We start from the raw sequence: 26,388 nt of genomic DNA, 5'->3' as shown, positions 1-26,388 counted from the left end.
ACAAATAATTAAATCCTTTTGAAGTGTATCCATTGTGAGGTAGAGAAAATTGGCCATAATTTGCATACATTAAGGTCATACAAACCACAACATGCTACTGATCAGACCATAATTATCCGTTGATGTCTGAAGTCTTTTTGAAGTCTCAAATAATATTTTTTACAAGACCTTATACGCTGAGTTTAAAAGCAATCATCAAAGCATCCCTGCAGTATTGGATCAGGACATTCGGCCTATTGAATTCACACTGAAGAGCATCACACACACACACCCCACAACCCTGCATTTCCATGGCTAACCCACCTGGTCTGCACATCCCTGAGCAATTCAGCATGGCCAATCCACACTAACCTGCACAGCTTTGGAGTATGGGAGGAAACCCACACAGACACGGGGAGAATGGGCAAACTCCACACAACAGTTGCCTGAGGGTGGAATTGAACCCGGGTCCCTGGGGCTATGAGGCAGCAGTGCAAACCACTGAACCACCCTCAGGCAATGTTGGCATCCCTTAATGAGTGGGCATCTCTTAAACTCTGCTGGTCATTGCAATACAGATGAGACAATGACCTAGCAGTATTATCTCACTGGATTGTTAATCCAGAAACCTAGCTAATGTTCTGGAGACCCTGGTTCGAATCCTACCATGATAGAATTTGAATTTGAATCCAATAAGAGTCTGTAATTAAGGGTTGAATGATGATCATGAATCAGTTGTCAATTGTTATGGGGAAAATCCATCCAGTTCACTAACATCCATGAGGGAAGGAAACATACCTGACCTGGAGTGTGTGTATGTGTGACTCCAGACCCACAGCAATGTGATTCACTCTTGACTGCCTTCTCAAAGGGGGAGTAAGTGCTGGTCTGGCCATTAATGTGCTCAGCCTGAGAATGAATTTTGAAAATCCGCTGCGTCTAGCTGTAACTTCCTGGGATGTAAAGTGTGCATTTTTGGGGGCAAAAAGCTGAGCTCTAACACAAGTGTGTTATGTCACAGCTGAAACTCTTACATCAATTAGAAATAAAAACACAAGTTTGCAAGGTTGGGAAAATGGTGTCATCTTATATAGCGGCTCGACTTATAAGTCATGCTTTACGGTAACATTTCACATCAACTTGGTTGAGAGATAAATATTGGTCAGCACACAGGGGAGGACTCCCAGACTCTCTCCTGACAATGGACACGGGATTTCTGTTTTACAGCCAGGCAGAAGTTGGGCTGAAGAACCGATCGGAAACACGTCAGCTCAGGAAGTGCAGCGCTGCATTGGGGTGGTCAGTTTTGACGCAGCAACCAGGTCTAATGATCAAACACCCGGCGTAAACTGATGCCTGGGCAATTCCCCCTTATGTTGCTGAGAGAGAGTGCGGGGCAGGTGTATGCATGCAGTCAGAGCACACGAGTGCCAACACAAGCTATTCAGAATCGGCTGGCACTGGAAGTGGTGTTAGAGTCATACTAGGTGAAAACATCGCACGCAGTGCTGCAATCCTGCTTAAACTCTTCCTCTCTCTGAATATCATCGCAACATCGGAGATGGAAGAGCAGAGATAGCTTATTCCTGGAGCCTCCAGCACAGGAACACTCTCCCTCAGCTCCGTCAGTCCACGGGTTCTCTTTCCCAGAAAGCAGGGTCTTTGAGTGTCCTCAAGGATGAATTAGATAGGTTTTTAATCGACGAGGGAGTCAAGGGTAATGGGGGCAGGGAAGTGAACTTGAGGAGAAAATTAGATCAGCCATGATCTTACTGAATGGTACAGCAGGTCTGAAGGACTGAATGGCCTCATCCTGCTCCTATGCCCCTGTAACTGTTTTATTCAGGTGCTTGAGATGCCCACACCCTCTTCACCTTGCCCCATCAGTGAGCCCTTCTGTTCCTTTCTCCAGAATGCACTTCAATTTCCTGTTCAAGGTACCCACATGTCCCCCAGAGCTCAAACGATCACAATTCGCGAAGAACCATTCCTCCCAAATCTGGCCTCTTGCCCATCCTCAAATTCCTGGACTTCACCTATGGGAGCCCGGGCTTCAGTTGACCAGACACAATTCTCCCGAATCCTGACTCCAAATCCCACATCTCTCCCCTACTTTAAGAACTCCTAATGAACATCTCTTGTCCTCGGAGTTGCTATCCTTTTGACTCTTGTCTTCAATTTTGTGTTTGTGAAGTAACTTGTGATCTTGGAGCATGTCACGGATGCTATATCAATGCAATGTCCCTGGTTCTCCTCCCAGCTGTCTGAATTGGCATATGCCCTTCAATTGCAGTCAGCCAACAAACACTGAGGTTGGGATGAGTTTGATCCACAGCATTAGGAATAACAGTCCATTAGCACAGAAACCCGCCACAGGTAGGGAGGGAGTGCTGCACTGTCAGAGGTGCTGTTTCATCCAGCAAGATGCTTAGTTAAGGCCCCACCTGCTTTCTCAAGTGGGCATTGAGGATCCCATTAAGCTGTCTGAAGAACAGCGGGAGAATTCTCCGTGGGGGCCCTGAGGTAATATTGATCCCTCAACAAAATTGTTAACACACATCAGTTAATTATCACAGAGCTACTTGTGGGATCTTCCTGTGCAAAGATTGGTCGTTGCTTCCCCGCACTGCAATCATGACAATGTGTCCTTTCGCTGTATGGGTCTTAGGTGAATCCTGAGGCTGCTACATAAATGCAATAATAATTATGTAATTCAATTATAGAGCCATAAAGCATGGAAACAGACCCTTCGGTCCAATCAGTCCATGCCAACCATAATCCCAAACTAAACTCCAAACTTTTCCTTGTCATGTACTCGTAGAAATCTACGAGTAAATCTAGAAATAAGCCTGAACCTCAGGACCATCTGAAAGATCTACATAACTCTCAGTCCACCATTTTAGAATTCTTTCATCTAACGTTGCCAAACTGGCAGTTTTCCAATTCATCTTGTGTAAAGAAGCTCATTAACAAGGTCTCGAGGCATTAATAATGCCCAGGGGATGGGGGGAGCATGGTTGTCTTTAATCTGAGGGCTGTACCTTTAATATTGGCGGGATTGTCGATGACAAAATTCCCATTCCACACGACGGAGAGATCCACAGGAAGGTCACTGATGTCATTTCCTTCATACGTATACTAGAGGGAAAGAAAGAAGACACTTTTAGTGAAACGAGGAGAGACGGTTTTTGTCAAGTGACTCTAAAAGACATTGACTGGAGGGGGTGAGGAACTCTGCGTTTGCCAGAAGGCTGCATCTCCTGGCACTGAGGGACATGGTCTATGATGACATGAGGTAGCAAATGACTAGAAAAGCTCAGCTGATCTGGGAACATAAGTGAAGAGAAATCAGAGTTAACGCTTTGTCCTGAAGAAGGGTCACTCAACTCAAGGGCGGCACGGTGGCACAGTGGTTAGCACTGCTGTCTCACAGCGCCTGTGACCCGGGTTCAATTCCCGACTCAGGTGACTGACTGTGTTGAGTTTGCACGTTCTCCCCGTATCTGCGTGGGTTTCCTCCGGGTGCTCCGGTTTCCTCCCACAGTCCAAAGATGTGCGGGTCAGGTGAATTGGCCATGCTAAATTGCCCGTAGTGTTAGGTAAGGGGTAAATGTAGGGGTATGGGTGGGTTGCGCTTCGGCGGGTCGGTGTGGACTTGTTGGGCCAAAGGGCTTGTTTCCACACTGTAGGTAATCTAAAACATTATCTCTGATTTCTCTCCACAGATGTTCCCAGATCAGCTGAGCTTTTCCAGCAATTTCTGCTTTTGTTACTAATGTTCTGGGGACCTGGGTTTGAATGCCACCACCACAGATGGTGGAGAGTAAATTAAATTATAAACTTGAATTAAGAGTCTAATGATGACCTTGAAACCATTCCTGATTGTCAAGAAAAACCCATCTGGTTCACTAATGTCCTTCAGGGAAGGAAACTGCCATCCTTACCCGATCTGACCAACATATGACTCCAGACCTACAGCAATGTGGTTGACTCTTACCGGCCCTGTGTGCAATTAGGGATGGGCAATAAACACTAGCGTAGCCATCGATACCCAGTCCCATTAATGAATGAAAAAAATCACTGATAATCTCACCAATCATAGAGTCATAGATATGTACAGCACAGAAACAGATCCTTCGGTCCAACTTGTCCATGTCAACTCGATATCCTAAACTAATCTCATCCTATTTGCCAGCACTTGGGCCATATCCCTCTAAACCCTTCCTATTCATTTACCCATCCAGATGCATTTTAAATGTTGTGATTGTACCACCCTCCACTGACTCCTCTGGCAGCTCATTCCGTACACGCAACACCCTCTGTGTGAAATAGTTGCCCCTTAGGTCCCTTTTAAATCTTTCCCCTCTCACCTTAAATCTATGCCCTATAGTTCCGGACTTCCCCACCCCAGGGAAAAGACTTTGTCTATTTATCCTATCCACGTCCTTCATGATTTTATAAACCTCTGTAAGGACACCCCTCAGTCTCCGACGCTCCAAGGAAAGCAGCCCCAGCCTGTTCAGCCTCTCCCTACAACTCAAACCTTCCAATCCTGGCAACACCGTTCTGTGCAAGAGTTCCAACTGGATTGTTTTGTGTCGGTGATGGCCCTATTCACTGGCTCAAATGTCTAGAGCGATGTTACCTGCTCTGAACCAGGGAGCCACATCTTCAATTAGTCAGTAAAAATCACCAGTTTGCTCTCTGAGTTAAGGAACATGGCATTTGTTGAGTTAATGCAGTGAGCTGCCTGCAATCGGATTAGACAGCGTGGAGTGGAAGGAAAACAGTGAATCTGCGATGAAACATGTTCTCGGCTCTGCCCTGTGAACCAGCCAATGCAGTGATAATGAAGGCCGTGTGTACTATCACAGCTCCAGCTTTCTCTGTGTCAAATTCTCTCTTTGCAGAAACAAGTGAGATCATCAGCCAAGCCAGTGTAGTCAGGAAAGTTTTTATGGTTAAATAATCCGCAGTGGTCAATATTTGTAAATCATTGAGATGACAGCTGGTAACATGACTGTACCCATCATAACTCAGCACAACAGGTGAGAATTTTCAGAGATTTTGGGGTGGGAAGATGGGTTTGTATTGCATTGAAGGACAATGGCAGTGCGGAGGGCGTTGGAGGAATCTGGGGAAGGGAGCAGACAGTGTCCAAGGTGATTATATTCCTGGCCACGCCTACCAGAGTTTGCATCGACATTGAGGCAGTCACTGATGTGACAGCAAAACTGCACACAGCAAGATCCCACAAACAGCAGTGTGACAAAGACCATCTGCTCTGCGAATTTGATTGAGGGATGAAAATCTGGTAAGGGTAACAAAGGAGACTCTCCAGCAAAAACATGAAAAGATCTTTTATATCCACCAGACAGGAGCACTTGGCTTCAGTTTAACAGTGTGCATGTGTATCTGTGTGTGTCTGTGTGTGTAGTTGTTTGTCTGTTTCATTGTGAGCATGTGCATGCATGTGTGTGTGTATGTGTGCATCTGTCTGTGTGGGTGTGTGCACATTTCTGTGTGCATGTGTCTGTGTTTGTGTGTATTTGTGTGTCTTTTTCAGTGTGCGCGCGCGTGTGTCTGTGTGTGCATGTGTGTTTCTGTGTGTCTGTGTGTGTATTTGAGTGTATGTTTCATTCTGCGTGATTGTGTACACGCCTATGTGTATGTGTCTGTGTTTGTTTTATGTTGTTGGTGTTTCTATGCGTGTAGTTGCATATATGCATATATTTGTGTGTTTCTGTGTGTCTGTCTGTGTGGGGTAGGAGAAGGAAGGGTGTGTATGAGCATGTGAGACAGAGAGAGAGAGAGATAGTGTGAGTGTGAGTGTGTGTGTGAGAGAGAGAGAGATGCATTGCAGTTGAACCAGATGCTCTGCACTTGTACAGACTGAGCCACCTTCTGATTGCAGTCTCTGATTGCCAGTGGAGTTGGCACCATGCCTGTGGCCAATACTAGGTTCACTTCTGTTGGCTCAGCACAGATTTTGGACTGAACACAACACCTTTCTGGACAAGAGGCTCATGTTAGCAGAGCTTGCACTCCCAGTAATACCCAACACTTCCAAAACTCATCTGTCTATATACCCTGTGCCGAACCAGAAATTGGTGCAATATCCTTTTGAATCATTTGAACTATCCTTTCCTACACTAGGTGGCAGACAAGTACAAGAATTCATAGATCGTGCTCATCTCCCGTGGCTTTTCACAAACATCCCCCTACATTCACCTCATGATGTGTTAAAACCTCAGGTCAAAACCCATGCTGGTTCCCAAGATGGTACTGGAGCAGCAGTCCGATCAGGGAAGGGTGCGAATCAGTGTGAGAAAGAGAGAGAGAGAGAGAATGTGTGACAACGAGAGGAAGAGAGAGAAAACATGAGTGAGTGTGAGAGAGAAACTGGAAGAGAGACACTCAAAATGGGAAAAGATGAAATTGAGAGGGCAGGAGACAGAAAAGAATGCCAATAGCTCAAATAGAGACAAAATAGGAAGAGAAGCAGACCAGAATCACAGACTCTCAGAATTGTTACAGAAGGACGACTCTTCGGTCCATTACATTTTTGTCTCTCTCAATGAGTAATTCTCACTGAATCTTATTCCCCTGCCTTGTGCAGTCCCCTGGCAATTGTTCCTTTTTAATTAACAGTCTCGTTTCTTTTTGAATGTGTCAGGTGAACCCGCCCCCACCAGTGCCTTCCAGATCTGAACCACTCACTGCATGAAAAAGTTGATTTCATGTTCCCTTTGCTTCTTTTGCCCATTGTTTGAACTCTGTGCCCTCTCACTCTATCTGGATGCATCACGGTTTGGTACAGCAACTGGACTGTAAAAAACTACAGAGCTCAGTCTATCACAAAAGCCAACCTTCCACAATGACTCCACCTACATGTCTTGTTGCGCAGCCAACATCATCAAAGCTCCCTCCTACCTACTCCGGCTACAATCTCTTCCGTCAGGCAAAAGATACAGGAGCTTAAACACACCTACTGAATAAATGTCTCAAATTTCAAATCTAACGTTGGTCTTGTTTCTTGTCACCTTCTTTGTGGCCATAACTGTGTATTCCTCACTCCGTCCTATCACCCTATTACACTTTGTATGGTATGATCTGTCTGTATTGCACACAAAACAAAACCTTTCACTGTACCTAGGTACATATGACAATAATAAATCAAATCAACTTGATTCTTTCAAGAGCTTCTCCCTATCTTCTATGTCCAGATTTTGAACATCTCGATCAGGTCGCCCTCTCTGCTTTTTCTTCTCCTAACTTCTTCAATCTATCGTCATCACTGAAACCATTCTAACCCTAACCCTACAAACCACTTCTGCACTCTCTCCAGTGTGGCCACATCCTTCTCAAAGTGTGCTGTCCACAAAACTCTACACAATACTCCAGCGGAGGTTGAACAAATGCCTTGTATGGGTTCACCATGACTTCCCTGCTCTAGTACACCTTGATGTTGGTAATAAAGCCAGGGACACTGGGAGTATTATTATCAATGGCTGTCTTAACATGACCTGCCAGTTTCCATGGCTTACACTCACAGACACCCAAATATTTCTGCTTCTGAGCAGCCTTTAGGTTTCGAACATAGAACAGTACAGCACAGGAACAGGCCCTTCGGCCCACGATGTTGTGCTGAATATGATGCCAAATTAAACTAACCCCTTCTGCCCGCCCTTGATCCATATCCTGCCATTCCTTGCATATTCATATGCTCATCTAAAAGACCCTTAAACCCCCCCCATTGTATCTGCCTCCATCACCATCTCACATTCCAGACTCCTACCACTCTCTGTGTAATACCCTTGCCCCTGACATCTCTTTTGAACTTTCCCCCTCTCACCTCAAATGTATTCCCCCAACTAGTATTAGACATATTAATTCTGAGGAAAGGATTCTGACCATCAATCCTATCTCAACACCCTGTTTCTATCCTTTATTTTGTTTTCTTCCAACCAATATAATTCATCCCACATTTCTCCACACTGAATTCCATTTATGTGTCCACCTACTCTACCAACTTGTCTCTGTCCCCTGGAAGTTCGACACAATCCTCCTGCCAGTTTCCAAGTTTTGCATGTTGCACATTTTAAAGTGTTGCCCGGTACTCCAATGTCATTCATCGGTAACAGGAAGACTCCCAACACTGATCCCTGGGGAAGTCTGCGACAATCCCTCTTCCAGCTGAGAAACACCCTGACCACTGTCACTCAGTCAATTTCACAAGTCATGTTGCTACCGTCTGTTTCATTCACAGATTTGGTGTCTGGTACAGAATTAAATCCCTTTTGGGAGTCTACGCCCAGTACCAACAGCACTGTCCTCATTGACTCTCTCTAAACGCCTTCTTAATCATCCTGTCTATCTGTGACACAAATTAAGAGGCTCGATTTTTACAGAGACATCTGGAAATAGGAAGAGGTTTGCTGGTCATCTTTGGGTTGCATGCAGGAGGCTAAGACAAGGTGGTTAAAAAGGTATTAGGTACACTTGCCTTCATTGCTCAGTCCTTTGAGTAGAGAAGTTGCAATATTATGTTGAGGTTGTACAGGACATTGGTGAGGCCTCTTCTGGAATACAGTGTCCAGGTCTGGTTGCCCAGTTATACGAAGGATAATATTAAACTGGAGAGGGTTCAGAAGAGATTGAACAGGATGGTGCCAGGTATGGAAGATTTGAGTTATAAGGAAAGGCTGCATTGGCTGTGACTTGGTTCACTGGAACATAGGAGGTTGAGAGGTGACCTGATAGATGTTTATAAAATAATGAAGGCTATAAATAGAATTAATAGTAGTTGTCTTTTCCCAAGGATGGGGGATTTCAAGGCTAAGGGGCACATTTTTAAGGTGAGAGGAGAAAAATTTACAAATGACATGAGAAGCAAATGTTTTATATAGAGGGTGGTTCGAGTGTGGAATGAACTTCTTGAGGATGTGATGAATTACATCATTTCGGAGATCTGGTCCATATCTCCCCGAACCTTTTCTATTCATGCATCCATTATTTACTCAGATACACAAACAGAAAATGTTTGGAGGGATATGCTCCAGGAGCAGGCAGGTGGAACTAGTTTGGTTTGGGAACATGGTTGGTGTGCGCTGGTTGGACTGAAGTGTTCGTTTCCGAGCTGTATGATATATAAACTGTTATCACTCGCTTCAGCTGAATTAAGCCTGTGTAATGATTTGCTATTTGCTTGTTCCCTCCCCTTCCACTGTGACCCTCCAACCCTGGGATCCATGAGGTCTCTGACTTGACTCTGGCATTAAAGCTCCACTTGACCACCTCAATTTGATGAGGATGGCCCCAGTGACCAACCAGTGGTCAGCTCTTCCTCAGCATCATGTCTCACAAACTCAATTGAGGTTTTTGAAGAAGTAACAAAGAGGATTGATGAGGGCAGAGTGGTGGACGTGATCTATATGGACTTCAGTAAGGGGTTCAACAAGGTTCCCCGTGGGAGACAGGTTAGCAAGGTTAGACCTCATGAAATACAGGGAGAACTAGCCATTTGGATACAGAATTGGCTCAAAGGTAGAAGACAGAGAGTAGTGGTAGAGGATTGTTTTACAGACTGGAGTGCCACAAGGATCGGTGCTGGGTTCACTACTTTTCACCATTTATATAAATGATTTGGATGTGAGCATAAGTTAATAAGTTTGAATTGGCTGAGGAATGAAGTTTAACTTAGATAAACGTGAGCTGCTGCATTTTGGAAAAGCAAATCAGAGCAGGACTTATACACTTAATGGTAAGGTCCTAGGGAGTGTTGCTGAACAAAGAGACCCTGGAGTGAAAGTAGAGGTGGAGGTAGATAGGATTGTGAAGAAGGCGTTTGGTATCCTTTCTATGCTTTCTATTATTAGTCAGAGCATTGAGTATAGGAATTGGGAGGTCATGTTGTGGCTGTACAGGACATTGGTTATGCAACTTTCGGAATATTGCATGCAATTCTGGTCTCCTTCCTATTGGAAGGATGTTGTGAAATGTTAAAGAGCTCAGACAATATTTACAAGGATGTTACCAGGGTTGAAAGATTTGAGCTATAGGGAGAGGCTGAACAGGCTGGGGCTGTTTTCCCTGGAGCATTGGAGGCTGAGAGGTGACCTTATAGAGGTTTATAAAATCATGAGGGGCATGGATAGGATAAATTAACAAGGTCTTTTCCTTGGGGTGCGGGAGTCCAGAACTGGAGAATGTAGGTTTAAGGTGAGAGCGGAAATTCTTAAAAAGGACTTAAGGGGAACTTTTTCACACAGTGGGTGGTGCTTGTGTGGAATGAGCTGCCAGAGGAAGTGGTGGAGGCTGGTGCATTGACAGCATTTAAAAGACATCTGGATGGGTATATGAATAGGAACGGTTTGGAGGGTTAAATGGCCAAGTGCTGGCAAATGGGACTAGATTAGGTTAGGATATGCGATCGACATGGACGAGTTGGACCAAAGGGTCTATTTCTGTGCTGTACATCTCTATGACTCTATGACTCTGTGACACTATCTCTATAACACTATCTTGATAGAAATGCAAAGGTCCAGCCAGCTTCCAAGATCATCGAAGGATTAAAACAAAAAACCTGAATGTGCAAGAGAATACTGTGGAGTACAGTCCTGAGCCACCCAATCCTATGGCAGTTGATGAAGTATAAAAAGTAGACACTAATCCATTTCTCCATAATGAGTTCACTGTTTACAGTTACTTCCTTCCTGCTACTCCATTGTGGCAGAAATCGCTTCCTCCTGATTAAACCAATTTAAACCAGATTAACTCAACATAAAACCTGTACCTGAGCCTCTACTCATTGAAGTTTAGAAGAATGAAAGTTGACCTTATTGAAACATTCAAGATGCTTAGGAGGACAACACAGGGTAGATGTGAGAAGTTTGTTATCCCTTGTGGGACAGTCTAGGACTAAAGACGCATAATCCCAGAGTAAGGAGTCACAGAGGTTGGGAGGAATTTCTTCACTCAGAGGAGAGTGAATCTGTGGAATATTTTACTTCAGAGCGCTTCTGAGGTGAGATCATTAAATATATTCAAGGTCGAGAGAGACAGATGTTTAAAACGTAAGGGGAATCGAGGGTTACAGGGAAAACGCAGGAAAGTGGAGTCGAGGATTATCTGATCAGCCATGATCTCATTGAATTGAGAAGGAGACTCAATGGGCTGAATTCCATGGTCTACTTCTTCAAAGTTTGTGAGAAGATTTGTAGCTCGGGTGCTCGTTGTTGTGGTTCTGTTCGCCGAGCTGGGAGTTTTTGTTGCAAACGTTTCGTCCCCTTTCTAGGTGACATCCTCAGTGCTTGGGAGCCTCCTGTGAAGGTGAACAGGTCTACTTCTTCTCTGACATGTTATGGTCTAACTGCATTGTTACATGACTGGAGTCACATGTAGGCCAGACCAGGTAAGGATGGCACTAAAGGGCATTAGTGAAGCACATGAGATGTTACAAGAAATTAATTATCATTGGCATGGTCACCATCACAGAGACTAGTTTTATATCCCAGATATTAATTGAATTTATGCTCATAGAACATTAGCCCAGTGCCCTGGGATTACTAGTCCAGTGACATTAGCACGACCCTACTAAGCCCGCGTAGGAAACCCCTTCTCCCCAGTAAACAAAGTTAGTCAAAATTGTCAAAAATTGACAATCTAGCAGGTAATGACAGAATTCCCTGTAGATTTCATTGGTTCACCAACAATGATGAAACACCACCCTTCCTCAGCCAGCACGGTGGCTCAATGGTTAGCACTGCCACCTCACAGTGCCAAGGACCTGGGTTCGATTCCAACCTCGGGTGACTGACTGTGTGGAGTTTGCACATTCTCCCCGTATCTGCATGGGTTTCCTCCGGGTGCTCCAGCATCCCCCCCCCACAGTCCAACGACGTGCAAATTAGGGTGGATTGGCAATGGGAAATTGCCCAGTAGTGACCAGGGATGTGCAGATTAGGGTGGATTGGCCATGGGAAATTGCCCAGTAGTGACCCGGGATGTGCGGATTAGGCATGAGAAAGGCAGAGTTATGGGGCGGGTATGGGTGGGATGCTCTCCAGAGGGTCAGTATGGACTTGATGGACCAGAATAGCCTGCCTCGAAACTGTAGGAATTCTATGAATCCTTCACATTCCTGGTCCATCCTTGCAATTGGAGAAGAACAGTCATTTGGCAAGAGGTCAAGAAGAACATTGCTGAAGTAGGCCATTGGGCTACATGAGCCTACTCTGCCAGTCAGTTGATCTGGTTTAGCCTTAACCCCATTTTCTGTTCCCCAAAATCCTTGGCTCCCTCATGGATTGAAGTCTGTCCAGCTAAGTATCAGATATATTCAGTGACCAAATCTCCACACCTCCCTGGGTTAGGAATCTTCAAAAGACTAATGATGCTCTTGACTGAAGAAATTCCACCATCAGAAACAGGACAGACATTTCCTTTAAAGTGGGCCTTTTCACTCTCAGGCTCCCTCAGGAGGGAGACAACCCTTCAGCATCTGTCCTGTCAAGTCCACTCAGAATCTCGCGTGGCTCAAGAAGAGAAGGAGGCTTGAACAGAAATTGCTGGAAAAGCTCAGCAGGTCTGGCAGCAACTGTGAAAGGAAATCAGTTAATGTTTCGGGTTCGGTGACCCTCCCTCAGTTCTCCTCAGACCTGCTGAGATTTTCCAGCAACTTCTGTTTTTGTTTCCAATTTGCAGCATCTGCAGTTCCTTCAGTTTTTGTGGAAGAGAAGGAGTCTGACCTCACATCCCCCCCCCCCCTTCCTCAACAGCCTGGGTATTTTTATTCCCTGAAACGTGGGAGGCTGAGGGGTGTCCTCACTGAGGTTTACAAAACCAAGAGTGGCATGGAGAGGGTGAATAGACAAGCTCTTTCTTCCCTTGGGTTGGGGAGTCCAAAACTAGAGGGCAAACGGGTCATTGATAGAATAGAACCCAAACAATGTGGAAACAGGCCCTTCGGCCCAACAAGTCCACACCGACCCTCCGAAGAGTATCCCACCCAGACCTATTCCCCAATCCTATTACTCCACATTTACCCCTGATTAATACACCTAACCTACACATCGCTGAAAACTACGGGCAATTTAGCATGACCAATTCAAGACCTAACCTGCACGTCTTTGGACTGTGGGAGGAAACCGGAGCAAAGGGAGGAAACCCATGCAGATGCGGGGAGAACGTGCAAACTCTACACAGACAAACTCCGGTCGACGCTGGAACTGAACCCGGGTCCCTGGCACTGTGAGGCAGCCGCGTTAACCACTGAGTGACTGTGCTGCCCGAAAACTGGTTACGTTTCCCACTGAACATTCCTGATGAAGGGCTTTTGCTCAAAACGTTGATATTCCTGCTCCTCGGATGCTGCCTGACCTGCTGCGCTTTTCCAGCACCGCTCTAATCTTGACTTTAATCTCCAGCATCAGCAGTACCCACCTCCACCTCAATAGCTGTAGTGCCCATTGAGGTTTCTTGCCCAGCAGCCAGTCACTGGGGCGGTGAGAATGGGCGAGGAGGGAGCATGTTGAACCTGGAGCGAAAACTCCCCGATTTCTCACTTCCCACAGGGAGGGGATGGGAGAGGAAAATCACATTCAGTGTTGTTTACTGTACAAACCAATTGGGGAGAAAGTGAGGTCTGCAGATGCTGGAGATCAGAGCTGAAAATGTGTAGCTGGAAAAGCGCAGCAGGTCAGGCAGCATCCAAGGAGCAGGAGATTCGACGTTTCGGGCATAAGCCCTTCATCAGGAATGAGGCTCATGCCCGAAACATCGAATCTCCTGTTCGTTGGATGCTGCCTGACCTGCTGCGCTTTTCCAGCAACACATTTTCAGCTGTACAAACCAATTGCTGAGTTTGCCAGGAGTGTTACCTAAAAAAAAGATTCATTGTCCCTGAAGTGTCCTAGGGATGTGGAAGGAGCTATATAAATACAATGATAGTTTCCTTCACAATTTGTACAAGTGAGTGGCGCCAGTGAAGAATAGTACAATAACGTTTCGAACAGAGTCTCTAAATGTTCCTCAGCCCTGTGGAATGTCCTGTAACAGCATGTTATACAGGGGGCCCTTCCTCATTATTATTGTGGCTTATGTTCCTTCAGATGGATTCAAGGCATGAATCATTCATTTAATCTCATCTGACATGACTGTCATCTTCTTCAAAGTGGGTTCAGAGTCCTCGCTGAAGGAGGTCATTAACTGACAGCAAAAATTCCAACGTTCCCTGGGCTTATTGATCGGCTGCTCGGGACTGTGTACTGAAGCGAGTCCGGAGCGGTGATTTAACCCGAGATGATTTGAAATCGTTGAATACTGCTGCCTCCGACCTTGCCTGTGCTGTGTTTGGGTTTAACTCACTCTCTTTTCAAAGGGAGTGAGTGATGGGGCAGAAGGTTCTGGATCCGAGGGAAGGATAGGGAGGGCGATCGTCGAAGCCAGGGTCGTAGGGTCACAGGGTCATACAGCACAGAAACAGACCCTTTGACTCAACTCATCCAAGATGACCAGGTTTCCTAAACTGAACAAATCCATCTGCCCGCGCTTGGCCTATATCTCTCCAAACCCTTCCTGTTCATATATCCATCCAGGTGCCTTTAAATGCTGTCATTGTACCAGCCTCCACACTTCCTCTGGCAGCTCATTCTATGCATGCACCACCCTCTGCCTGAAAAAGTTGCCCCTTAGGTCCCTTTTAAAGTTTTCCCCTCTCACTTTAAACGTTTACCCTCTAATCCTGGACTCCCCCACCCCAGGGAAAAGACCTTGGCTATTCACTCTATCCATGATTTTATAAACCTTTGTAAGGTTATCTCTCTACTTCCAACACTCCAGCGAAAAACATTCCCCAGCCTATTCACCTCTCACAACAGCTCAAACACTTGAAATGTCATAATATTCAAGGCTGTGAGCCTTGTGCTGGAAAATGGGGCGTGTAAAGTTAGAGTAGGTCTTGGCGGGATAGACTCGATGGACCGAAGGGACGCTTCTGTACTGTGTAATTCTATGATGGGTCAAAGAGGGAGGTTTGAAGGAGTGTCTTAAATAAGTAAAGCGAGGGAGAGATATAGAAAGGGTTCGGGAAAGGATTTCAGATCCTTGGGAGCTAAAGGCTTAAGTTGTGAAAGGGTCAAGTCTAGAGTCAAGACAGAATCACAGGGTCATAGAGATATACAGCACAGAAACAGACTCTTCGGTCCAACTCATCCATGCCAAGCAGATATTCCAACCTAATCTTCTCCCACCTGCCAGCACTTGGCCCATCTCCCTCTAAACCCTTCCTATTCATAAACCCATCCAGATAACTTTTAAATATTGTCATTGTACCAGCCTCCACCACCTCCTCTGGCAGCTCATTCCATATACACACCACCCTCTGTGTGAAAAAGATTCCCCTTTGGTCCCTTTTATATCTTTCCCCTCTCACCTTAAACCTATGCCCTCGAGTTCTGGATTCCCCCAACCCAGGGGAAAGACCTTGTCTATTTACCCAATGCATGCCCCTCGTGATTTTGTAAACATCTATAAGGTTTATAGAGGTTGGGGGGCAACTGTTATAAAGCCCTCAGCCTCCAACACTCCAGGGAAAACAGGCCCAGCCCATTCAGCCTCTCCCTATAGCTCAAACCCTCCAACAACAGCATCATTCATGTAATCTTTTCTGAACCCTTTTAAGTTTCACAACACCCTTCCATTAGGAGGGAGACCGGAATTGCATAGAATATTCTAAAAGATGATTGAGGAGAGAGTATTGTTCAGGAGGCTCAAGCAAGTCTTTAGTTTTAAACAGGAAATACTTATGTCCAGGCAGAGAGAGGAGGGTAGGATGGAGGAGGTGGGGGAGAAATGGGATGTTAGCGCAAGAGGGGGAATTGAAAGAAACTCAGATGTGAGAAAGAACAAGACAGAAAAACGCATCATGGGTGGTTAGCACTGCTGCCTCACAGCACCAGGGACCCGGGTTCGATTGGTCACTGTCCGTGTGGAGTTTGCACTTTTGCACCGTCTGTGTGGGTTTCCTCTGGGTGTATCTGGTTTTCTCCCACAGTCCAAAGATGCGCAAGTTAGGGTGGATTGGCCACGCTAAATTGACCATAGTGTCCAGGGATGTGCAGGCTAGGTGGGTAGGTCATGGGAAATACAAAGGTACAGGAACTGAGTGGGATGCACTTCAGAGGGTCAGTGTGGACTTGGTGGCCAAATGGTCAACTCAACCAGGATATGACAAGATGGAAAGATAACGGAACATGCAGGGCAGAGAGAAAGGTAAATCATAGAATCACAGAAAGCCATTTGGCCTCCTGTGCCTCTTCTGCTGTCACTTCAGCTGAACTATTAGATGCCATTAGCCCAGCAGACCAGAGAATTGTTTTCTGTCTGTTATTTGATCAGACCAAGGAAATGATGAGCGCAAGGGCCTCCCCTCAGCGTGTAGGGGTGAACCATCCCTTAATGCAAGAGTGATAAAAGACAATTAATTTGAAAGTGAGAACCCCATCCAGGCAATAGGTCCAGTTCCTGTCTGGCGCACTGTGGTGCTAACTCAGCAAAGAGCACACAAAGAGTGTGTAATTGAACAAGAGAAGCACTATGAAAGGAAAGGGCCATACATTACAGAATGATACACTCTAGAGTATTAAAGCAGGCTTCAGTCTCCTTGAGAACAGGTACTTTTGTTATTCATGAGTCGAATCTTCTAGCAAGGTGAGGTGAAGATTGACACTTTAAGGACATGTAATTTTTGAGAAGACTGAATCTTCAAATGCAAGCCTCTCTCTTCAGATCTTTGATATTCAATCTTCTTGAGACATTTGCTTCCCCTCTCTCTAACGTATAACACGCTCACCTCAAAGGATCTGCTGGCTGCATCGCATTATCCAGGGGGAGGCTATTAATTTACACATGAAATAACGCATAGGATTTAGCCAGGACGGAAAAACACTGACGTCTAAGTGAAATTGGCATTTTCAATTTGTAGTCTGACAATTCTCATTTGGCCACTCTCATCTGCTGGCGTGTACAGAGGCTGCATCTGTCCCAGCATTTGCCGATGTATCCCTCATTTATTTCAGAGATTTTTACTACAGGGGAGAGAGGGAGAGAGTGACTGAACATTTACAGAAGGTGGAACCCCAGTCTCTCCCTGGAGTCAGAGTCCACAGTTATGAAGCTGGAAATGCACAGCAGGTCAGTCAGCCTCCCGATGAAGGGTTTCAGCCTGAAACGTCGATTTTCCTGCTCCTCGGATGTTGTCTGACCTGCTGCGCTTTTCCAGCTCCATAATCATTGAGTCTGGTTTCCCGTGTCTGCAGTCCTCACCATCTCCTCTGCCTGGAGTTAGACATTTGGACTCCAGGAGCCAATACTTCAGTAAACTGCTTGGACTCCATAGGAAGCCACAGCCAGTTGGTGCAGTGAGTCTTAAAGGCACTCAGAGACTTTGAATGGCACAACAACTACTTGCATTTATTCAGCACCTCTAACGTTATGTCAAAGAAGCACAAAATTGTTGCAGAATGAGGCCATTTGGCCCCTTGCGCCCGCACTGATTCTTCAAGCGAACATCATTACCCTCTGCCAATCTCCTGCCTCCTTGTCATACTCTAACACACTATTTCTATCCCAATAATCATCCAACGCCCCTCCTGCAGGTATCAATTGAGCCTGCCTGTAGCATATTTCCAGGCAGTGCACTTCACACCCTCACTGCTCGCTGTACGAACAACGTTTTGGTTCCATCACCCTAAACTCTTTTGCACATCTTGGCTTGGTTTGGCCTCACCCTGCACCTCTGGCCTTCACGTGATTTCAGAGAGGGTCTCCCAACCTTGAGTTCCTCAAGGCGATGCCTGGCACAGTCTCGAGTCATGGTCCAGTGCGGACTGGAGGCTAGTTGGCTGGCAGCTAGAAGGACTGAGAGTGTGGCGCTGGAAAAGCACAGCCGGTCAGGCAGCATCCGAGGAGCAGGAGAGTTGATGTTTCGAGCATAAGCCCTTCATGAGGATTCCTGAAACATGGATTCTGTGCTCCTTGACCAGCACCACGCTCGTGGCTCTGATCTCCAGCATCTGCAGTCCTCACTTTCTCTGAGTTGGAAGGAATGCTAATACTGGGCTTTTAACTCTTTATTTCTCTGTGTTTCTAATTTATTACTGGACTGTTTATTTCTTTACTTTTCTAACTCTTTTCTCTAAGAATTTGTACTTACAAATCTGTACCTAGGTACTTTTGTGTGTAAGATGCAGCTTAAGTGATGACTTGTAAACTTTTCACTGTGTCATTTGAGTACATGTGACAATAGAGTTCATTAAATTTGGATTCTAATCCATCATTTTAAATTTATGCCCTCTTGTTGTTGTTCCTTTTACAGGTGGAACACCTTCTCCCAGTCTGCTCTACCCAGCCCACTCATGTTTTTAAAAACCTTTATCAAACCTCTCTCTCTCTCAGTCACCTTCACTTCATAGAGGACATTCCCAACTTAGAGTCATAGAGCTGTACAGCACGGAAACAAACCCTTCGGTCCAACTCACCCATGCCGACCAGATATCCTAAACTAATCTAGTCCCATTTGCCAGCACTTGGCCCATATCCCTCTAAACCCATCCTATTCATATACCCATCCAGATGCCTTTTAAATGCTGCCATTGTACCAGCCTCCACCACTTCCTCTGGCAGCTCATTCCATACACGCACCCCCCTCTGTGCGAAACAATTGCCCCTTAGGTCCCTTTTATATCTTTCCGCTCTCACCCTAAACCTATGCCCTCTCGTTCGGGTCTCCCCTATCCTGGGGAAAAAATCTTGTCTATTTACTCTATCCATGCCCCTCATGATTTTATAAACCTCCATAAGGTCACCCCTCAGCCTCCGACGCTCCAAGGAAAACAGCCTCAGGCTATCCAGCCTCTCCCTATAGCTCAAACCCTCCAACCCTGGCAACATCCTTGTAAACCTTTTCTGAACGCTTACAATTTCTTCAATCTATCCTCATCAATGGAGTTTCTCATTCCTGAAACCATTGTGGTAAATCATTTTTAATTAGCATCCCAAGATGCTTCAGAGGAGCAATAGATATTCAGTCAGTTGATCAAATTGGTCAAAGCAGTGAACTTTGAATGATGTTTTAAAGGAGCAAAGAGAGACAGGGAGGAGATTCCAGGGTGTAGGGAGCCAGGAAGCTGATGGCATGGCCCTGAGTGGGGGATTAAATCATAAGGTGGTTGGTGGGGATGTTCGCTGATGGTTGCACAATGTTCAGCACCATTCAGGGCTCCTCAGATACTGAAGCAGTTCATGTCCAAATGCAACAAGATCTGGACAATATCGAGGCTTGGGCTGACCAGTGGCAAGTAACATGCGTCCCACAGAAATGCCAGGCTATGACCATCACCAACAAGAGACATTCTAACCACCGCCCCTTGACATTCACATCACTGAATTCACCCACTGTCAACATCCTGGGGGTTACCACTGATCAGAAACTCAACCGGACTCACCACATAAACGCAGTGGCAACAAGAGCATTTCAGAAGCTAGGAATACTGTGGCGGGTAACTCACCTCCTGACTCCCCAAAGCCTGTCCACCATCCACAAGGCACAAGTCAGGAATGTGATGGAACCCTCCCCACTGGCCTGGATGGATGCAGCTCCAACTACACTCAAGAAGCTCGACACCATCCAGGACAAAGCAGCCACTTGATTCCACCCCAGTCACCCCCCTCCATGTTTATCCCCTTCACCATTGACACACAGAGATACCAACTACACAATTAGGGCAACATTCCTGATGAAGGGCTTATGCCCAAAACCTCGATTCTGCTACTCATTGGAAGCTGCCTGACCTGCTGCGTTTTTCCAGCACCACACTCTCGACTCACCACCACCTTCTCAAGAGCATCTAGGGAGAGGCAATAAATGCTGGGGTGCAGCCAGCAATGCCCACCTCCCACAAAATTAATAATTTTAAAAAAAAAGAATGAAATGTCCCAAGGGTCAGGTTACTGCCAGACACAAGCATAAACAGATGCCAGCAATTCAGAGCTTGGCATGTGATGCTGTGAGGCACACCTGGATCAGAAACCAGCAGGTGACCTACCATTTCCTATTTCCGGCAGCTCTGGGCTATCTACGTACCTGATCACACCCTCATTCTCTTTCCACTGGCACTGTGCATGCTGCATTGATATAGTAGTGTCCTCACACTGCAGTGGACCCAGGTGATCATTTAGGGTGGCACGGTGGCTCAGTGGTTAGCACTGCTACCTCACAGTGCCAGGGTCCTGAGTTCAATTCCAGCCTTGGGTGACTGTCTGTGTGGAGTTTGCACATTCCCCCATGTCTGTATGGGTTTCCTCTGGGTGCTCGGGTTTCCTCCCACAAGCCAAAGATATGCAGGTCAGGTGAATTGGCCAGGCTAAACTGCTCATAGTATTGGTCAGAGGGAAATGGGTCTGGGTGGGTACTCTTTGGATGGTCAGTGTGGTCTTGTTGGGCTGAAGGGCCTGTTTCTACACTGTAGGGAATTGAATTGAATCTAAAAACATTCCTCAGTGCCCAGGGCAGCTTCCTGAGCTGGCAGGGGAACCCTTAGCTCAGAGAGAGCAAGGAGAGAGGAGACAGCTGTCAAATAGAGAGGGAGGAAGGAGAAGGTGTTCTAGAGGGAGTGGAGAAGGTGTGGACAGCCCACCCTGGCAGTCCCTTCAGTTCAGATGGAATCACATCAGACTGCTCTGCCCATTCATCAGATCACAACAGATCAGAAAGAAGCTTTCAGCCATTTTGTCTACCATTTTAGGGACAGAGGAGTGAGAGAGAGAGGGAGAGCAAGAAAAAGAGAAAGTAACTGAGAGAGGGAAAAGAGACAGCAAGAGAAAGCAAAAAAGGAAGTAAGGTGATACAGAGAGAACAAGTGAGAGGAAGAGAGGGCAAGAAAGAGAGAGGGAGGGAGGGCGAGAAAGGGAGAAGCAAGAGAGAGTGAGAAATGGAGAGGGAGAGAGAGAGAGAGAGAGAGACTAAGAGGGAGCAAGAAAAACAGAGAGCAAGAGAAAGAGTGCAAGAAATGGAGAGAGAGAGTGAGAAACAACAAGAAAGAGCGCAATGAAGAGAGAGTGTGTGTGTGTGTTTGTGTGTGATAGAGAGAAAGGGTGAGAGAGAGAGAGAAAAACAGAGAGAGAGGGAGCAGATAATTAGACCCCAGCCGACTGTATGTTTGCTGTCTTTTCGGAGTGCTGGCAGACTAACACCTCTGGCTGGACGTATTTGGGTTTCTTTGTACCTAGGGTATTAGAAGCCAAGAGTAGATTGCGCAAGCCTAAGTCCCAGTGTTCACTGCTGACCCCTCTTTAGGACATAAGTCTGTTTGTACCTCACTCATGCTCAGAGTTGCCAATGAGATTTGGATATATTCATCACATGATCTCCCCTAAGGCTCCCTCTCACCTGAAACAGCCTCTCCTGGTGTCACATTCCGCCCCCCCTCGACTATCTCCATTACTTTCAACAGTAAAAATCATGAAATGCGGAAGTTGGTTTCAAGTGTCTCGCACAGTTTTTCTCCGAGATTGTTGCTTGCCGAAGTCTCCGGAATAAGTCCCGAGGAGACTCCAGACCAATCCCGAAGAGATGGCAACACTAAACCATGGGGAGCTGGAGCTGAAGCGCTCCAGCGGATTTGCTTTGCATAGCAAGTTTCCATACGTTCCACAGAAATGGCCAATCAATCTGAGGCTTTTTGGGGACATGTTGGAACACTGAGCAGCATGTTAGGACACCTTCCCACCTCCACTTCAACTTAACGGGTTGGAACTAACGCACCGCAATGACTCAATTCTGAATCAGGAAGGACGAAAGGCAGAAGAGGGACCTGAGCGAGTAACCTCAGACATGAGAGGGCAACGTTGTGAGCCAAGCTACCTCTTCAAGAATTAGATCACTAAAGGGAGAGGTCTTTTATTTCAAGCGTGTTAACACGTGGGATTAGATAGAGCCTACATCAAATAAACATAGAATCCCTACAGTGTGGAAACAGGCCCTCCGAAGAGCAACCCACCCAGACCCACGGCCTACCCTATTACTCTACATTTATCCCTGACTCATGCACCTAACCTACACATCCCTGAACACTACGGGCAATTTAGCATGAGCCAATCCATACAACCTGCACATCCTTGGACTGTGGGAGGAAACTGGAGCACCCGGAGGAAACATACACATAGACGAGGGGGGGGGGGGAAATGTACAAACTCCATACTGTCACCCAAGGGTGGAATTGGGTACGTTACCTTGGTGCTGCGAGATAGCAGTGCTAGCCACTTAGCCACTGTGAAACAGGCAAAGCTTGTGTTTCTGTCTCACATGGGTCATCTCTGAACCTGACTCATCATATTCCCATTTCATGGATAGCCTCCCCAGGTATATGAGCACCATTCACCTCCCTGCACTACTGAGGTCCACCTCCAACTGATTCTCTTGCTAACAAGGTCTTCTCTATAGAGATTACTGATATCTGTAACTCTAATATCATCACACAATCAAATGTGGAAGGTCCTTGTGGTACAGTCTAGGAGCAGACAGCATAACCTCAGAATAAAGGGGCACCAGTTTCAGACAGAGATGAGATGGATCGTTTCTCTCAGAGGGCAATGAACCTGCAGAACACACAGGGCTGTAAAGGCTGGGTCGTTAAGGCTGAGGTTTCTAATCAATAAGGGGAATCAAGGGTTATGGGAAAAAGGCAGGGAAGTGGAGTTGAGGATTATCACAATCCCATTGGATGGTGGAGCAGGCTCAATGGGCTATTTCTGCTCCTTACGGTCTTCAAAGGTTACTGTGAACTGGAATGTAAAGCCTGCAGGGACAGTGGAAACAGCACGAGTTGTAGTTTCTCAAAGTGAATTATATAAACTACTATGGGGGATGATTTTGCCTCGTCAGAGAGGACAGAGCAAGGTAGTCAAATAAAAATAAATAATGCTTTCAAAACATTAGCACTGATGGGCTGAATCGTGTGTGCGCGCGCACATGTGTGCATGTGTTTCTGTGCATATGTCTGTGTATGTGTGTCCATGCATGTGTCTGTGTGTGTGCACGTATGTGTGTCTGTGCATGTGACTGTATGTGTGTGTGTGTGTGCACACGTGTGTCTGTGTGTGTGTATGTGTCTGGCTGTGTGTATGAGTGTGTCTCTGTGTGTGTCTGTGTGTGTGTGTGTGTGTCTCTGCATGCGTGTGTGTGTCTCTCTCTCTGCATGTGTGTGTCTCTGTGTGCGTGTGTGTGTGTGTGTCTGCATGTGTGCGCGCTCACGCGTGTGTATTATATCACTTAATGATGAAGTGTGACCTGAGAGCGTACAGCATGTGAAAAATGTAATCCACTCAATATATTGATGCCAGAAATTACCTACATCTTCAAAATGAATATATAGAGATTGACCTTTCTAAATGAGGTACCAGGAGTTTGATCTCCAATCATTTCACTGCCATTTACTGCACAGCAAAGGTTATTGAGATTGCGATCTAAAGGCCATATGTCAAATTCAAAACAAAAGGCGGCAGTTTCAGTTATCAAAAGACAACAGTGGGAGTCACGTTTTTGATGATAAGACGTCTCTGAGACTGTGATCACTCTCTTAGAACATGAAAAATACTTTGACACAGCATCAAACGGGGATGTGTCAGACTTGACATTTCAGATGCTCCTTGCGCTTCCCTGACATGCGGGTTACAGGAGCAGCTACATAAGACCGCAAGGTGTTTACAGGACACAGTAGGATTGGAGCTTTGTAGTCCAGATTTATTTCATGAATTAACGAAGTTTAAATTTCCAACTTCAAGAGCTTGAACTCTTGTTTCTTACTATTCCAGATTTCTGGCTTACTAAAATAGCAACATAACTATACCACCTCCACAGCAATTTACCAAGGCAATTGATTGTTGGAAAATTGTTAAGGTAAACCTTTGGGCAAAAAGAGTTGCCAGATTGTATACAATATGGGAAAACACTGTGGGCGGCACGGTGGCACAGTGGTTAGCACTGCTGCCTCACAGCGCTGGAGACCCGGGTTCAATTCCCGACTCAGGCGACTGATTGTGTGGAGTTTGCACGTTCTCCCCGTGTCAGTGTGGGTTTCCTCCGGGTGCTCCGGTTTCCTCCCACAGTCCAAAGATGTGCGGGTTAGGTGAATTGACCATGCTAAATTGCCCATAGTGTTAGGTAAGGGGTGAATGTAGGGGTATGGGTGGGTTTCGCTTCGGCGGGTCGGTGTGGACTTGTTGGGCCGAAGGGCCTGTTTCCACACTGTAAGTAATCTAATCTAATCTAAACTAACCTGTCCACTTTGGCAGGAAAATTGGAAAAGCACCATTTATGAAAATGATCGCAAAATCTGAAGTGCAGAGGGATTTAGGTATTCTGGTACAGGAATAGTTTGCAGATTTGGCAAGAAGAATAAACTGTATTGCAAGGGAATGGAACACAAATGGAAGAATTACTTGTTAGTTTCTCAGGGCATCATAAGGCCACATCTGGAGAATAAAATAAGTTCGCCTTCCTTCGAGAGAAGTCTGTCCTCTTTTTCTCAGCTTTAAATGTGGCATCCTTCATTCTGAGATAATGTCCTCCGGTCCTCGAATCTTCCACAAGGTTTTCTCAGGGCTCCGACGAACTTTGACTGTCTTAATAAGGGCACTTCTCATTCCAAAGAGTACAGGTCCGATCTGCTCATCCTCTCCTCACAACACAGCCCCCTCCACACCAGGGTCAGCCGAATGAACTTTCCATGATACTAGTATTTCTTTCCTGAGGTAAGGGGCCCAAAAGTGTTCTTATCCCTTGCCAATCTTTCCTTCTTTCTCTGAGATTCTCTATCCCTCTGTTCCAAAACTGCCACATCGCTAACATATCTTTCGGTTCTGAGGAAACATCAACATCATTGTGTGACTCCACCCAGATGCTATCTGGTTCTGTTGAGTGTTTTTCTGCATTTTTGGTTCCGTTTCAGATCTTAAGTGTCTCTGGGTTTTTGCATTGGTCAATTTTTAAAATTCATTTCCAGGATGGGGGTGTCACTGGCTAGGCCAGCGTTTAATGCCCATCCCTAATTGCCCAGAGGGGAGTTAAGAGTCAACCACATTGCTGTGGGTCTGGATTCACATGTAGGGCAGACCAGGTAAGGACAGCAGTTTCCGTCCCTGAAGGACATTGGTGAATCAGATTTTCCCGACAATCAACAATGGAATCATGATCATCATTAGACTCTTTGTTCCAGATTTATATTGTACTCAAATTCTACGTCCCCAGTACATGACCTGGATCTCTGGATTACCAGTCCAGTGATAATACCACTAGGTCATTGCAAAAACATTATGGATCCAACATGGACATTGGGTATACATGGAACTAAAAGCTGGAGAAAGAAAGAACAGGGAGGGCACATAGCAAATTTCAAATCTCAAAAAGTCCTCCCAAAAATGGGGGTGGAAAAACATGGTGTGAATAAGTGATCCACAGGCATGGGTTGGGTGATCATAGCTTTGTTGTTCACCATGTGGGATCTGCTCTGCATTGGTCTATCTTTATCTCCTACACACCTTTGCAACACAGCTCATGTCACCTACTTGATCCCTTGTATCTAGCTATGGAGTACCACACTACGGAGAATACCCACCGGGGGCCTGCAAACTTGAGCCAGATTGTTAAAGCCCTTTAGCAGGTTGTGACTGAAGTGACTTGTACATTGAAGCTGAAGAAGAACACGAGTGGTGAGACCAAAAGGTGGGGGTGGCCTTATACACAGGATCACTTTCCACACAACCATCTATAGTGCTTGGAGATCTCTTTCAAAAGAGCCAGCACCAACATGATGGGCCAATTGGCCACCTTTTGTGCTTTAAGATTCTAAAGTGGGCCTATTTGCACCGTGGTGGGAGTGCCATTTCTAATCTTCATCTTGTGAACTCTATCATTTCTATCCAGGCATCCATCAAAAGGTAGACATAGTGCCCATCCAAAAAACTTTATAACCATTGATTACACCTTTCTGACGGGCAGTTGCTGTGATAAGATCAGAGACACAACAGCCAATTTACATCCAGGAAACAGTCACAGAGCAATGACCTGATCATCTCAATCAGCGAGGTCACCTGAGGGATAATAGCTGTCTGGGAAAAGAGGCGCACTTCTTTGGTGGAATGCCATGGGATCTTTCCATCTACTTGAGAAGCTAGATGGGGTCTCATTTGGGAGGGAGACAGTGAGGTAACACTAATGTTGCTGGACTGGTGAGTCAGAGCATTGGATGAAGGGTTTTGCCTGAAACGTCGGTTTTCCTGCTCCTCGGATGCTGCCTGACCTGCTGTGCTTTTCCAGCACCATTCTAATCTTGACTCTAATCTCCAGCATCT

The 26,388-nt window shown here is 45.9% G+C and overlaps 1 protein-coding gene across 3 annotated transcripts in view; it reads right to left on the bottom strand.

Moving 5' to 3' along the window:
- The window catches only part of LOC132822232 (plexin-A1-like), a 541,551-nt gene that overhangs the window by 164,535 nt on the left and 350,628 nt on the right, over positions 1–26,388 (bottom strand). For all 3 annotated transcript variants that reach the window (XM_060835337.1, XM_060835340.1, XM_060835338.1), the window contains exon 11: positions 3,021–3,117. In XM_060835337.1, coding sequence (XP_060691320.1) covers positions 3,021–3,117 — 97 coding nt within the window. The remainder of the gene's footprint in view (positions 1–3,020; positions 3,118–26,388) is intronic.

Source organism: Hemiscyllium ocellatum, chromosome 14, assembly GCF_020745735.1.
Source record: "Hemiscyllium ocellatum isolate sHemOce1 chromosome 14, sHemOce1.pat.X.cur, whole genome shotgun sequence".
Taxonomy (NCBI): domain Eukaryota; kingdom Metazoa; phylum Chordata; class Chondrichthyes; order Orectolobiformes; family Hemiscylliidae; genus Hemiscyllium; species Hemiscyllium ocellatum.
This window is presented reverse-complemented; position numbering and strand designations above follow the sequence as displayed.